Source organism: Rhea americana, unplaced genomic scaffold (genome assembly GCF_003343005.1).
Source record: "Rhea americana isolate MKP2758 unplaced genomic scaffold, rheAme1 scaffold_34, whole genome shotgun sequence".
Classification (NCBI taxonomy): domain Eukaryota; kingdom Metazoa; phylum Chordata; class Aves; order Rheiformes; family Rheidae; genus Rhea; species Rhea americana.
Genome location: NW_028186468.1, coordinates 1,294,399 through 1,307,623, shown reverse-complemented (window position 1 = coordinate 1,307,623; position 13,225 = coordinate 1,294,399). Strand labels below are relative to the sequence as shown.

Genomic DNA, 13,225 nt, shown 5'->3' with positions numbered 1-13,225 from the left:
CGGAGAGGAAGAAGGCAGGTCACTCTCTCCCTCTCCCCCCCCCCCCCCCCCCCCCGCGCTGTGTGCTGTTGCGCAGCCGCAGTTGCTTTGGGCCGTACCACTGTAGAGAGTCGAGGAGGGGTGCCTGCTGTGTTGGGCTCTCCCGGCCGCCGGGCAACGGCCGCTGGGCAACGGCCGCTGGGCAACGGTCGCCGGCGGGCGATGGCGCTTCCTTGGGCCAGCCCGCTCGCGGCGGCGGGACGCTCCTGCGAGTCGGGCTCCGGCAAGTGGGGATGCCTGCTTGGTCACCGTCTTTTCATACGCCGTGCSAGCGCCGTGGTGTAGGAAGTACTTACTACCTGCATCATACAGTATCTTCCTCACTCACTGTTTTGTATTATACATATTTTTCTCTCTAAATAGATAATGCTCTTGCTGTCGTTTTAAAGGGTGAGGATTCAGCTTGGTTTCTGCTCTCACATCTGTGCCCCTTCTGTAAACAACCCAAACTTCATCTTGAAAGTAGTTGCTTTTACTGCTGTGCAGATTTTATTGGAGAGTTCTTCTAGTATCTTACCACTCCTGTGATCTGGAGCCCTTCTGATTTCCAACCTCAGTTGGCTAGTGGCCTGTTGCACCTGTTTATTTTGTGCCAGTGTTGCCTGGCAGCATAATTAAYGCTTTTTCCTCCCAGATGTTGGCTCTTCTGATGGTTTTGTAACAGCAGGTATGCCGCACCAGGCTTGGCTTTGCTAAACTACACAGGGTCCGTTTTGAATTGCTTTTTCTTTTGTTCAGGCAACCAGAATTTTGTGTAGTTCTCAAGCTTGTATTTTGTCGTTTCATGGTAGCAATGTATTAATACTTTCTCATCTTTCCCAGAAATTCCTTGGAAGACTCTCTRGAATCATGTTTGCCTGTTTATTGCTACACGATATTGCTAATGCACAGTGAAACTAGTGTGCCTCATTTCTTCTCCTTCTTTAGTCTAGCATTATGTAACCGATGAAGATATGGTGTATTTTATATTGTTTTTAGGTGAATCTCCAATGTTGGGAAAAAAATTGCTTCAGACAAATTTTTAAACTTTTGCATGCTATCCATCCTGTCAGGTCCTGTTTGCTGAGCATAAGAAGAAAATTTCTGCCCCTTCCATAGTACGCTATGTTCTAGCRTCAGTATTTCATGCGTTTCCAGTGCTGCTACTTTTCTGTTCTGGCACCCCACATGCCAGATACAGCTAGTGTCTGATATTCATCTCTCTGCCTTAGTTTCTCTTCCCATCTTCCATGTTGCCTTTGTCCTCATAACTAATACCATGTCGGACTTTACCTACACTATCTTTAATCTGTATTCCACTATAATGGCTTAACTTCCTTGTTCTCTTGTCAGCTGTATGGACACAAAAATTCAACTATTTGTGTTATAACATTGACTTTTTTATTTTTTAGCTATTTCTATACTTTATGATTTTCAAGAAGTAGCTTTCCCAGCTAGATAAACCATTTCTTCTACTTAAATTTCCATTCCTAGTGAATTTACCACGTATTCTCTTCGTCCAGCAGTTCTTTTTCCGGCTGATTCTAATTCCCATTTCTATTAGTTTCTATTAGTTTTAGTTCTGTGAGTCAGATCCCTAGTAATTTTAGTGCTAGGCCTGCTCTGTGTTCAAGTCGCCAAGTTCCATAATCTTGTTGACCATGCATTTCCTTTAATYCTATCAGGCCCGGATGAGAGTTATGATGAGGAAAACCTGAAATTTACTATAATTTTTTTTGCATTAAAATAAACAAGAAATTGGAAGCATTTACCATGAACAGATTTTGGATTGCAGTTAAAAGGCTTCCAAATTTAACTTTTATAGTTTACCCCAGACTTGTCCATATACTGTACTTCTAAGCCAAAAATTAGAAAGTGAGTGAAGCCATTGCTAGAGATCACCCCACAAGATGGAGTCTGCTTGGCATATTTTATTAATAGCTATTAATGCCACCAAAAACTCTGATCTTAATACTCTGAAGGTATCTGTTTTAATGTTTTGACCAAAGCTATGTAACTTCAGTAAGAGTTGCACCAATTGTATTACAAACAAATTAGATTTTCTCTGTCTGATGCTTTGAATTTCCTTAACAAATTAAATATTATGATGCTGTCTAAATTCCACATGGTGTATTTGTTCTGTGAGTACCAAAGCTGCCAATCACTTTTCTCAGATTAAATTTATTGGTAGTATTTTTAATCAAAAACTTCATGTGTTTTACTTTAAATAGTTAATTTTTTTTTGTTTGCAGGTGTTGACTCTTCATAGACTTTTGCAGAAGAACAAGTAAACAAGGAGGCTTCTACCTTCTTCAGTGCAGTGTACTGTCACATAGATCCAACCATGCCTGCAGATGGAAAAAGTGATATGGAGAGGATTGGCCTCTTCAGTGAAATGGGTTATATTACCATTGGAGACAGATATGTATCACACTATATGCGTAAGTACATTTAATTTTAATCACTATTTAGCAACAGGAATACCTCTGGTATCTTGCTTGCAGAAAGACTTCATTTTCTTTGAGAGGCAACTACCTTTTCAAACATGTTCTTTGCAAAGGTTGGTATTATTGAGAGAAATGCTTGATATGTTGGAATAATATATTGAAGAAAGGAAAAATCCACCACCACAAAACTGAAAAATATATGTGCATAATAGATTCATAACAATTTTTAGGATAGGTATTTATTTTTAAGACTAATTATCTGCAAATTATGAGGATCTGTGCTGTTCTGATAAACTATTTTTTGTATGTGCTCTTTCAGCAGGCTTTCTATTATAAAATTATATTGTTATTAGTTTTAATTTTGTGTTGCAATTTTTGTGTATTGGGGTCGGACTTATGTGTGAGTTCCCCTCCCCCCACTCCTTTTTTGAGCAGATTCTTCTTTTCTTATTCTTGTTGTTCAATAGAATTATTCATTGAGAAAGGTATTTTTTGTAAATAGTAAGGTGTCAGAGTTTGATCCTCAGTAGTCCCTTTGAAGTGGTACCACAAAATAATTCTGACTTCTCAGTACAGATGTTTCTGCTGTGATATTCTATCAGTGATGAACATGTCCACCAGAACYGGTCTGCCAGCCCCTCACTTCTAATACACTGAGCTGCTGCAAATACAAAACACCTCACTGAAGGCACTTAACTAGACTGTCTGGTCTCACTCTGTAACTGGTGGGGAAGAGATGCTTCTCTGAAGTATTACTAGTAGTGCACAAATAGGCATCTGCTTCAGCTCTGAGCCACCAGCCTAATGTCACCAATCTCCATTTCTTGTAAAGCAAGTTTAGGGATTAAAGCTAAAGCTGAGTACTGTGAATACCTTCCCATAGCATTCTCTTTCAAACTGTCTAGTTTGACAAACACTGTCTAGTACATTACCAGCTCTTTGAAACACTCAGATCCAGACCTTAGTTTTTTAATGTACGTTAAGAGAAGTAATGGCATCAAATGATTATTTACAGTGCTTACTTTTTTAAAGGCCCTTTTAATGAAGCTGCAAGCAAGAACAGACAGATGTTACCTGGGGGGACCAAAACATTGTCAGCTCTTCAGGCAGGATATTTTGAGCCTCAGTTTGTGAGGATTTTCGATGGTGAAGCCTACTCAAATCCTGTTCAGCTAAGGAGGCGCTATAGATTGGCAGAATCAAAGAAAAATTTGGGCAGAGCTTTCCTTCCCACTAATGGAGACAAATTGCCGTAAGTGTTATGAAAATGTTTAAATCTTTTTCCTTCCTATATGTTAAAGATGACTTTTTGCCAATAAATAATAATGCTTGTAATAGGAATATGATATTATTCTTTTGGAAAGATATGCATGATATAGTGCTAATCACAGTAATGAGTATAGAATTATGGGTAGCAACATACGATTAGAGATAAGATGCTTGTAGAAATCAGTTCCTGGTCCTTGGTTTTATGTACTGTTTTATATATCTGTCTGCTGCTGTGAACAGCTTTCTCACCTTTATTTTTTTTATTTTCAGTTAAAATGAAGATGCGTGTGGGAAAAGGGTGTATATTTCATTTTAATTTGAGAGAGAATCTGTTGGCACTTGTCAGACACAGTATCTTCTCCCTTCTACTTCTGAGCCTCCCAAAATAGAGGGAGTATGTATATTGCAAAAGATGTCAGGAAAATGTGCCATTAGCTAAGTGTGACTTTTTCTCTCACAGAATCCATATACATTATCTTTTTGCTAGAAAAAATACTGATAATTTTATAGGATAATCAGAAGTTGTTACAGAGCTAAGGAGTATATGAAGAATAGTATTCAAATAAATGTCCTTGCTATTTGCACATTACTTGCATGACAAAGTAATGCCAGTGCAACTGATTTCAAATATCTTATTTATATGTAACAAACAGAGACTAGTTAGTCATCTACAGCTGTATAATCTTGTTCTTGTAGCTKCTGCAAGAGGATTCAATATACGTACAGGGCCTGGTTTTTGTAGTCTCATGGTTATGTTTAGTTGCATCTTTCGACAGCTTTGCGTTTGGAAAGTTTGGAGTCTACCTCTTGTGTATTTTATATATTTTATTTTAGGGACTAAGAGAGCATATTTTCTGTCGTATGTTAAAGAAACAACTTAGTTTTTTAATATGAATGTAAGCATGTGTAGGCTTTCTGTTGGATATGTGTGGGCTATTTTTGGTGGGACAGAAAACGGGTGAGCCCAGTGTTCAAAAGTTTCTTTCAACTACAACTTAGCTTCTATAGCAACCAAATGATCTAGCAGGATTTAAGTGCCAGAAACACCTAGACACTAATTTCAAATCTGTGTCAGTTGATGACAATTCTGTTCACTTTCTGGGTTCTGAGTTTGCTCTTCTCCACTGAATTGCTTACAACAAAAACCTGCCAAGGCACCCTCCTCCACACATTGTCTCCACAAACACGCATGTTGGCTCCGGGTACAGTAGCTCACATTCTCTTGCTTGTTGTAAGGCTCCTGAGTTCTTCTAGACGTGAACTTTGGATAGGTTCTTTATCCTCTCCTAAATCTGTACTGGCAGAGTAGCACAAAGCAGAGGCTGGGAGAGTGGTTAGACTGTCTTACTAATAAAAATCCTCAAGCAGTTATGGAGAGTGATTATATAGGTTTCTTATGTCCAAAACTGGCTCCCAGTGTAACTAAGGAAATAGAGCACAGCTGTATCAGCACTGTTTTTCTTGGCTGCCTGAATAATGAGCAGCTCTTTGAAATCTTGCACTTACATTGGAGCCAGATTTGTTGTTGGCTGCAAATTCAGAGGTTGCAAAGATGCCATGTTCTGAAGATGTGACTGAAGTCTGGGCATTTATTTTCTTCATTTGTCTATACTCTACCATTATGTTACTGGTATATAAAAAGCAACAAGCAAAGGTGACATTTAAAGGATATCATGAAGTTTGTAAAGCACTTAAAAGCTAGGAAATGCCAAGATGAAGTTTGTTCATTGTCACTTTACCCAATTTTTGTTACATATGGGATTTTTTGACCACTGTAGATGCAGCTTAGTGGACCAAATTGCCATTCCAGCTATTTCATCAGTTTATTTCTCTTGGGCCTTTTATCCTTTGGTGGTTGTATGATTGTATTGTATGGTGATACTGTATACTTCCAGCAGATACTGATTTTCAGGTTAGTCTTAAAAAAAAAAGATCTTTGTGAATTCCTGCAGCTTTGTGTTTCTCCTAAATGAGTTGTCTCTCCTTAATCTCCTTCAGTGAGAAGACAGAAAGATAGCCAGTCCTTAACATTGCGAGCCATGTCCAGGAAAAAAAATAAACCTCTTGGACAGGTTCCCCATGTGGCCTGCCACTCCGTGTCATAGCGACAATACATTACTGTTCTCTGTACAYCTGTAGGCAAGACCATCCTCTTATCATCCTGCATCAACTCAGTTGAACCTATTGCTCTGCGTTGCTGTCAATCCAGTAGGTTTGTGGTGAACTGTGAATATGTATTTGTAGTGTTTGTGAATCAGTGTCTACCAGTGTTACTTCGTCTTGTTGAGGCAAAATTGAAACAAAACCAAAAGTCAGACTTTTTAAGCCTATCTGTGTTATTAAGGAGCTTCAGACCTTCATCTTTGCTGCCATCTATTTCATTTGTGTCCATAATGYTGTACATAAAATTGCTGCACAGTGGATCTGAAGTTTTATGTTTATTTTTTGAGATGTTATTTGTTTGGGTTTTCTGCTTAACATAATTTTAGTACACTAGATCTGGAAAGCTCAAAATATTTGCAAAACATTAATTAATGTGTTTATTTGCTCTTTTTAGATGTGGACTGGGCAGCTATTATGGAACCATAGGAGGTCCATATGCATACTTTAGTGCACAACTGAAAGCCAAAGAAAAATACACTTCTCCTGGAAAGAATTTTTATACTAATCCAGGAAAAAAAGGAACTGGATATGGGTAACTTCTCAAGTATTTTATTATACGTTTGTTGTTTGGTTTTTGTTTTGTACTTCTCATTCATTCATTTTCTTTTTACAGATATGCAAATGTTACCATAGGTGAACAATATCCACATGCACCTGAAGTGTATGAAGCAGAAAGAATAGAGGCAAAGGTAAAAAAACAGTTGTCTTTACTATGTATTAGTGCAATGATTATTTATTACAATTTACATGAACTTTTTATTCCCTGTGGTGTTTCCTTTTCTTGGAGTGACCAATGCTTATTTGCACAGTAGTAGAAGGAAAACAAATTAATTACCAGCCTRTAAACAAAATTAGTTATCATTAACTTATTATTTTCCTTTTAGACAACAGGGGATATCCTGCCAAAATGCCACCATTCAGGGCTTGACCTTTTTCTTTTGTTTATTAAAGCTCTTAAACAACAATTGTAATAATGGCCAAATAACACCAATAGCAAGAACAAGAATTCTACTTCTACATCGTTATAAGTAGAATGGGGCCTCATTATGCTAGATGCTGTATAAGAACAAAACTTCCTTCTTATCACAAAAGATGATAAATCTAAGAAAGCTACTAAATTTGCACTGATTTTAGTTAACTTGTATATTTTCATCATATGTAGTGAAAAATGGCAGCAGATATATATTTTTTTGGTCTATGATAAAAACAAGATCAGAAGAAACAACTTGGTTACTGCAGCTGAGGCAAACTTGGAGTCAAAATTAAGCATTCAGTGCAGATAGTGAGGAGCACCGAGAAAAGAGGGATGCAGGATAGTTTCTTATGAACTGGGTAGAGAGAGTGATAGGGAATTTGCTCTGAGACACTAGCATAAATCACCTCAGTGATACTGTATTAGTAATGATGCATTTCATGCATCTTCTAATTGTTTGCAATGTTAGTTTTAGCCTATTTTATTAAAAAATGCAATCTGGGAAGAATAATCTACAACTCCCAAGATAAAAATGAACCAATTTAGTGAGCTGCTCAGAATGTGGGAGATGTTTTTGGATATCTTATCACCAAGCCCAAGTAAATGTAGTGGCAGTATGGCCAAGGTTTTATGCAACTTGGATGCATGAAAGCAGAATTTTCAAGCATGTATTTACACATGTATGCCCAAGATACAGGTACACAACACAGTTAAATGAATCTAAAATATACAATACTTTCCTAAGCATTTTCCTACTGTAATTTCCTAGTGATTGTTGTGCTTCTGGTCCATGTCTCTGTATGCTCCATTATACAGTGGGTATATAAAATACCTTGATGAAACAATAGCAAAGGAARTTACAATGAGCATTCTCCAAGGCTGAATTTAAATGCTTTCAACTTTTCTCTTATGTGAATAATATGCAATAAAAATGCTCAAGATTATTCTTTGAAAGTACTTCTTTTACAGAAAGCACAAGAGGAACATCGGCGTTTGGTTAAAGGAGGGCCTTTCAAGTTAAATCTCTATCCCCAGGAGTATTTTGACATGAATCCTTATTTTAATAACCAACCTTTGCCACCAGTGAAGCAACTCCAGGAAACTCCAGGAAAGAAAACTGCACCACCTTTTAAACCAAGTTCTCCTGCTAAAAAGGTTAGTTTATTTTATAGCTACTACATACAAGAGACAAGTATTCAGGTATTTCCTGCTACAAGCTTTGCTTAGAGTACCTAAGACAGAACTCGATGTTTGGTTTTACTATTACTGTCTTACAGGGGAAAATACAAGAGGTATTATTCAGTATACTTTGTTTTCAATTTACATAGCAATGAAATGCTTTTTGACCCAACCTAATACCAAAGAGAACTGATCACCTTTCAAGCTACTTGAAACTGGCTCTTCTATTTAAAAACCTGCATAGTGTTGTTACCATACAGTAATTGATTGTATAATGGCAGGAAAAAAGATACAAAGGTAGATTATGCAATAAACATCAGTAAAGCTGGATTACTGTTGCAAAATGAAATATGCTTCTATTTTGTACTCTCTGTATGGATTCCTTGCATATTGTTTTTGAACCTGTTGATCACACCCAGCCTATTTAGGCAAAATTCTAAAGGATAGTTCCTACAAGTGTCATAGAAATGCAYGGCCAGAAGAGCAGAAAGACTCAGCAGAGTGCCTCTGCTCAGGGAAAGGCTGCAATATAAACTCATGAGTTATCTGTTCTGTTTGTCTAACAGCAGATACAGATTTAGAGTCAGCTTCAGAATTTGCYACCTCTTGAGTAGTTAGGAGAAAAGGAGAGGAGAGATGGGAATAAATATAGGTGGGGAGTGCTTGGGAGACATAAGAAATGAAGCCTGAAATTACTGTCATGGGGGTATATAGGAACATATGAGGCAAAGGAAATCATCCTTCATTAGTCCATTTACTAAGTGGAGATTCTTGCATTCTATAAAACAGTGAAAATATGCATACTTCATCTCTTCTATGTCTCTTGACCTACTCTTTGAGATGAGATACTAAGACCCCATTCACCTTAGGCTAAATCTTAATGTCAGTTTGAAATGGGTTTAAGATAGATAAATAAAACTCTCTCTCAAGTGACTCTAGATACCTAATATAGTTACACTCCCTCAAYCTGTCACTTTTCTGCTCTTAATTTTGGAGTTCTGTTTAGCAATCATTTAGTACTGTGCTCTGCCAACCACCATTTTCCAATTACTCTGTCCTTCACTGTTGACTGATTTGATTGACCTTGATTCATCTTAGAAGATGATGCCARTGATGAAAATATAAGTATTCAGAAAAAGGCAACAAGAATGCTTATGCATACATTATGCTGTGTTCAGCCTCACAGATAAGGCATCTGAGATCTTCAGGAATGTTGATTTATTCCTAAAAGTCAGCTGCTGAAAATTCAGCATGTCCTTTGGCTGACAGTGCTGCTGATCCTGGCTCTSCATTTTTCATGCCATATATACTGTCTCTGACTATTTAAATTGTATGTGCTTCCCAGGCTACTGCACATTTCCTTTTTGCTATATAAATTCTTCTGGGGAAATGTCTTCACTTGTTTCAACTGATTTGTTGCATCACTTCCTTTAGCACTTTTCAGGAGTGCAGCCTCAACACTCTGGCATTTAGCTATACTAGGGGATTGCACAGAATTAAGAAGGTSTCTACATATCTGTTAACTAAAATTTCCCAATATTTTAGTACTAATGGGCACGATGTTGCTAGGAAAAGCCAATCCTATAGGTCAGAAAATACACTGATGATAATGCCCAAGTCTTTCCTTYTGTAACAATCTGTAAACTTGTTGTGGACATGAGGGTGTGCTAGCAAACTAATAGTGACTTTAAAATACCATTTTTAGCTACAGCATAATAGTTCATTTTAGTGAGCTTATGTTTTTACTTTTTCCATCACACTTTTAAGATCCTTTCTTCATAATTCAGGAGACTTGTAAACCAACATTTTAAATCAAGAATTCATCAACATAATTACTAAACTTTTCCCAGGAGTTTCCAGTGCAAGTTTAAGCAGCATGTGGTTTCTGTTTTTTATATAATATGATGCAGTCTGTTAGGCAGTATTCATACCTTGCTTTTGCATAAAAAATAATTAAATCAATTATGTTATAGATTGACAATTAGAAAAGTTTTCTCTTTTTCAGCCAGGGGGCATGAAAGGAGGTACATTTGATCCTTATCCAAGCCATTCTGCTGACCCTTATGTAATTAAAAAATCTATGGCAGTCACAACTAATAAACGGGGACAGATTTTTCATCCTCCTGCTGGACCAAAAAGCAGACCTATTGCAAGCATAATGACTTTAAATGTCACAAGGTAAGCCACTTTAAGTTCATGTTTCATGTATGCTGTCAGCCAAAGGTCATTAGCCCAGCTGTTTATTACTGTCCAAAGTAATTGAATCTTTTAAAACTAACTAATTAAAATTATATACAAGTAATTAGGTTTTCTTTCCCTTGGGAGGAACTAACTATTTGCAAAAGGATAAGATATAAGGAACTTGACTTTCAAGATTTATTCCTGCTTTTTTTTTGTAAATTCAGGTTATTTTAAAAGGCTGTACACATCCTAGTGACCTTTGAAACTGAGCTGTACAAATATAGTGTTAAAATAAGTTTTAAAATTTTTCCTGACTTGCTAAATATAAAAAGACCCAGAATGTTCTGTGTTTAAAAACAAATTTCTTTTCTGTTTTCCAGTATGTTTATAGAATATAATTGGCTCCCTCTACTGGCAAACATAATACTAGGTGACCTAAGCCTGTGAAGCTTTTRAAACTGTGTTATTCAAATTAGTTTTCCTAACTGTAAAGATATCAACATGTAACGTTAAAATTTCTGTAGCAAGGGTACAGAATGTATGTGTATATAAGGGTGTATGAGCACATAGTTCATTACTTTTTAATCTTGGTGAGGTATAATTTATATTTAGAATGAACTTATTTTCTCTCTTTGCTTCTATTATAATTCAAGCAGATAATCAAGACCATGTTCTTTAGGATTATTTAGAGAAAATACTTTCAAATGCACACTTCTAAGATTTGCATATAGAAGAGCTAAGTAAAGATGCATGTGTGGGGGGTTTTTGCATGTTTGTTGTTTTGGGGGGTTTTATTTGCATGCTTCAGCAGTAACATGRAATATCTAAGGAGAATTTGATTAGTATTTGAAAAAGGTGTCCTAGTGGAATCTGTTTCACATCTGTGATTTGGCTGGGGATTTCATTTCATTATTTCACCATGTATCTGAATTTGCATGATCATTTTTTAAGTTGCAGAGACAGTTTGAAGTTTTTATTTACACTGAAAAGCCTAAAACAGAAGCTACATATTGTTCCTTATTGCCTCTTACTACTAAGTGAAAATAAGAAATAAGAAGATAGGTACGCGAAAAACATTGGTAACTAGGAACACTGTACAACCTTCCATGCATGCGCTGGTCCTTTTATACTATTGGAAAGAATGGTATACCRGTTGAGTAGCCTTTTTATCAGTGTAATTGTTCATACTATTATTTTACCAACTGATTAAAAGATCATATTTCCAAATGAGATATTTTATTGGAAAAAAAAATTTATATGTGAAGTAGGTCTTAAAATTGAAAGGCAGGTGATTATGAAGAATTACTATGTGTTTGCAGATACAGTAATGACAGATTCATTTAAACTCATTTATTTGTAAACTCAGAACAAATTCAAATCCAACTGAATTCCCACAGAGAAATTAAAATTAGTATTTAAAATTCTCCACTACTATTTCCCTCTTAAGAATTTAAAAAAATGTATTTTTTGCTTTATTTTCTTAAATTTAATAGAATGAGAATTGTGAATTGCACTTATTTTAAGTGTGAAACTCACAGCTCCTAGAGTTTAAGAAATGGCGTTGGGAAATATTTTTTCAAAACACCTGCTTTGGGTGTTGCTTCTGTTTTCTTTCGAATAGAAATTCTATCTTCTGATATTCAGATCCTAATCCTACAATTGGATTTGCTAGTGTGGATTTGTGCTCTCATGTAGAGTTCTACTGAAATCAGTTGGTATTCACAAGGATTCAGGTCATTAAATATTTTTATATAAATTATTTTTTTTTATAAATTATTTTTAATAAATAATAAAAAATAAATTTATAAATTATTTTTATTTTACAGGATTGGAGATAGCCCTGTTTCTCATCTTTTACAAAAAAAAGTGTTTTGTACAAGGATATTCTACACATTTAATTAATGTTTCTCTTCATTTATTTTTCAGATCATTAAATGTAATGAATTACAAGACTGCATGCTTGACATCATATTAGGTAAAAACATATTAGGTGAAATAAAGTGTATACTCTTTAGACTCTGAACTCAATATGGTTGCTAGGCAGAACTCTTAATATGGTTGCTAGGCAATGTTTGAAGCAAATAAAAATTGGAAAAGTGAAATTAAGACATATAGGGCAATCCAATCTGTTTAATTATTGAGAATACAATCTTTTGTTTGTAAATCTCAATTTAAAATAAATTTAAAATTATGTATTTATTAAGTCCAAGGTTAGATTTTTTTATAAGCTATTTTTATATCTTACAGCTTAACGCAGTTTCTGAAATGTATTTTTACAAAACCTTATAATATGTAATTTAGATTTTAAAGTAACTACATATTGCAGTGGAGGAAAGAGCATATCTTTTAAAGTGAGTATGAATATATATATTTTTACCAAATAAGTCACATATTGCCAATAGTGAAACTAAGGTCACTGTTTCCCTTTGGAAGAAATAAAACTTGATGTTTGTCTCAACCCTACTGAATCTATGTTTGTGTGAGAACTGTCTTAAGAAATATCTTTTAGTTACAATGAGTGTCTCAAAATGACCAATACCATGTACTATTCAATATCAGACCACATGTAGCCCTTTATAAAGGCAGTCATCTCTRTTTACCAGCATCTATTTACCAGTCCTTCTGACAACTCTTAAGTGCTGCCATATTCCCCAACAGCAGCTTAACTTCACTTTGTGTACATGGAAGGATCCTCAATCTCAGCTGTCTTGTGAACTAGCTACTTTCCAGATGGAACTGCAATCCCAAACATATTTCTTACCTGCATTTTAATAATTTCTGTCAGGATTGGTATGAAATGCAAGAAAATTCTTCTTGTTAATCATCAAAGCTAATTTATTTTAAAAAAACAGCATTTATGTATCCAAGGTATTATATGAAAGCAACAGGTCTGTATTCACTTTCATTAAGGATTTATCTCACCACTGTAGGGCATTCTTGGAATGCTATTCTCACTGATATTAGTAGTTTTTAAAGAAGTCCACACCGGATATCA

The 13,225-nt window shown here is 35.7% G+C and overlaps 1 protein-coding gene across 5 annotated transcripts; it reads left to right on the top strand.

Annotated features, from left to right (window-relative positions):
* Nucleotides 1–163: 163 nt before the first annotated feature.
* Nucleotides 164–12,749, top strand: CFAP96 (cilia and flagella associated protein 96). Of its 5 annotated transcripts, XR_014896622.1 has the most exons (9): nucleotides 164–429; nucleotides 2,271–2,459; nucleotides 3,498–3,717; nucleotides 6,292–6,429; nucleotides 6,511–6,586; nucleotides 7,840–8,025; nucleotides 10,055–10,227; nucleotides 10,887–10,970; nucleotides 12,157–12,206. XR_014896622.1 is itself a non-coding variant. In XM_085311348.1 (8 exons), exons 2-8 carry the CDS (start codon nucleotides 2,363–2,365, stop codon nucleotides 12,203–12,205), a joined length of 939 nt encoding a protein of 312 aa, XP_085167474.1. In that variant the 5' UTR covers nucleotides 164–327; nucleotides 2,271–2,362; the 3' UTR covers nucleotides 12,206–12,749. The 5 variants fall into 5 exon arrangements, 4 of the variants coding, with proteins under 4 accessions (XP_085167474.1, XP_085167473.1, XP_085167476.1 ...); XM_085311348.1 differs by lacking the exon at nucleotides 10,887–10,970 and having other exon boundaries at nucleotides 164–327; nucleotides 12,157–12,749; XM_085311347.1 differs by lacking the exon at nucleotides 10,887–10,970 and having other exon boundaries at nucleotides 12,157–12,749.
* Nucleotides 12,750–13,225: the final 476 nt, after the last annotated feature.

Excerpts from the sequence above, each read along its gene's own strand:
- CFAP96 (XM_085311348.1), top strand. The coding sequence starts at position 2,363 with ATGCCTGCAGATGGAAAAAGTGATATGGAGAGGATTGGCCTCTTCAGT. Across the intron at positions 3,718-6,291 it reads ACTAATGGAGACAAATTGCC|ATGTGGACTGGGCAGCTATT; the intron begins GTAAGTGTTATG and ends TGCTCTTTTTAG. Across the intron at positions 8,026-10,054 it reads CAAGTTCTCCTGCTAAAAAG|CCAGGGGGCATGAAAGGAGG; the intron begins GTTAGTTTATTT and ends TCTCTTTTTCAG.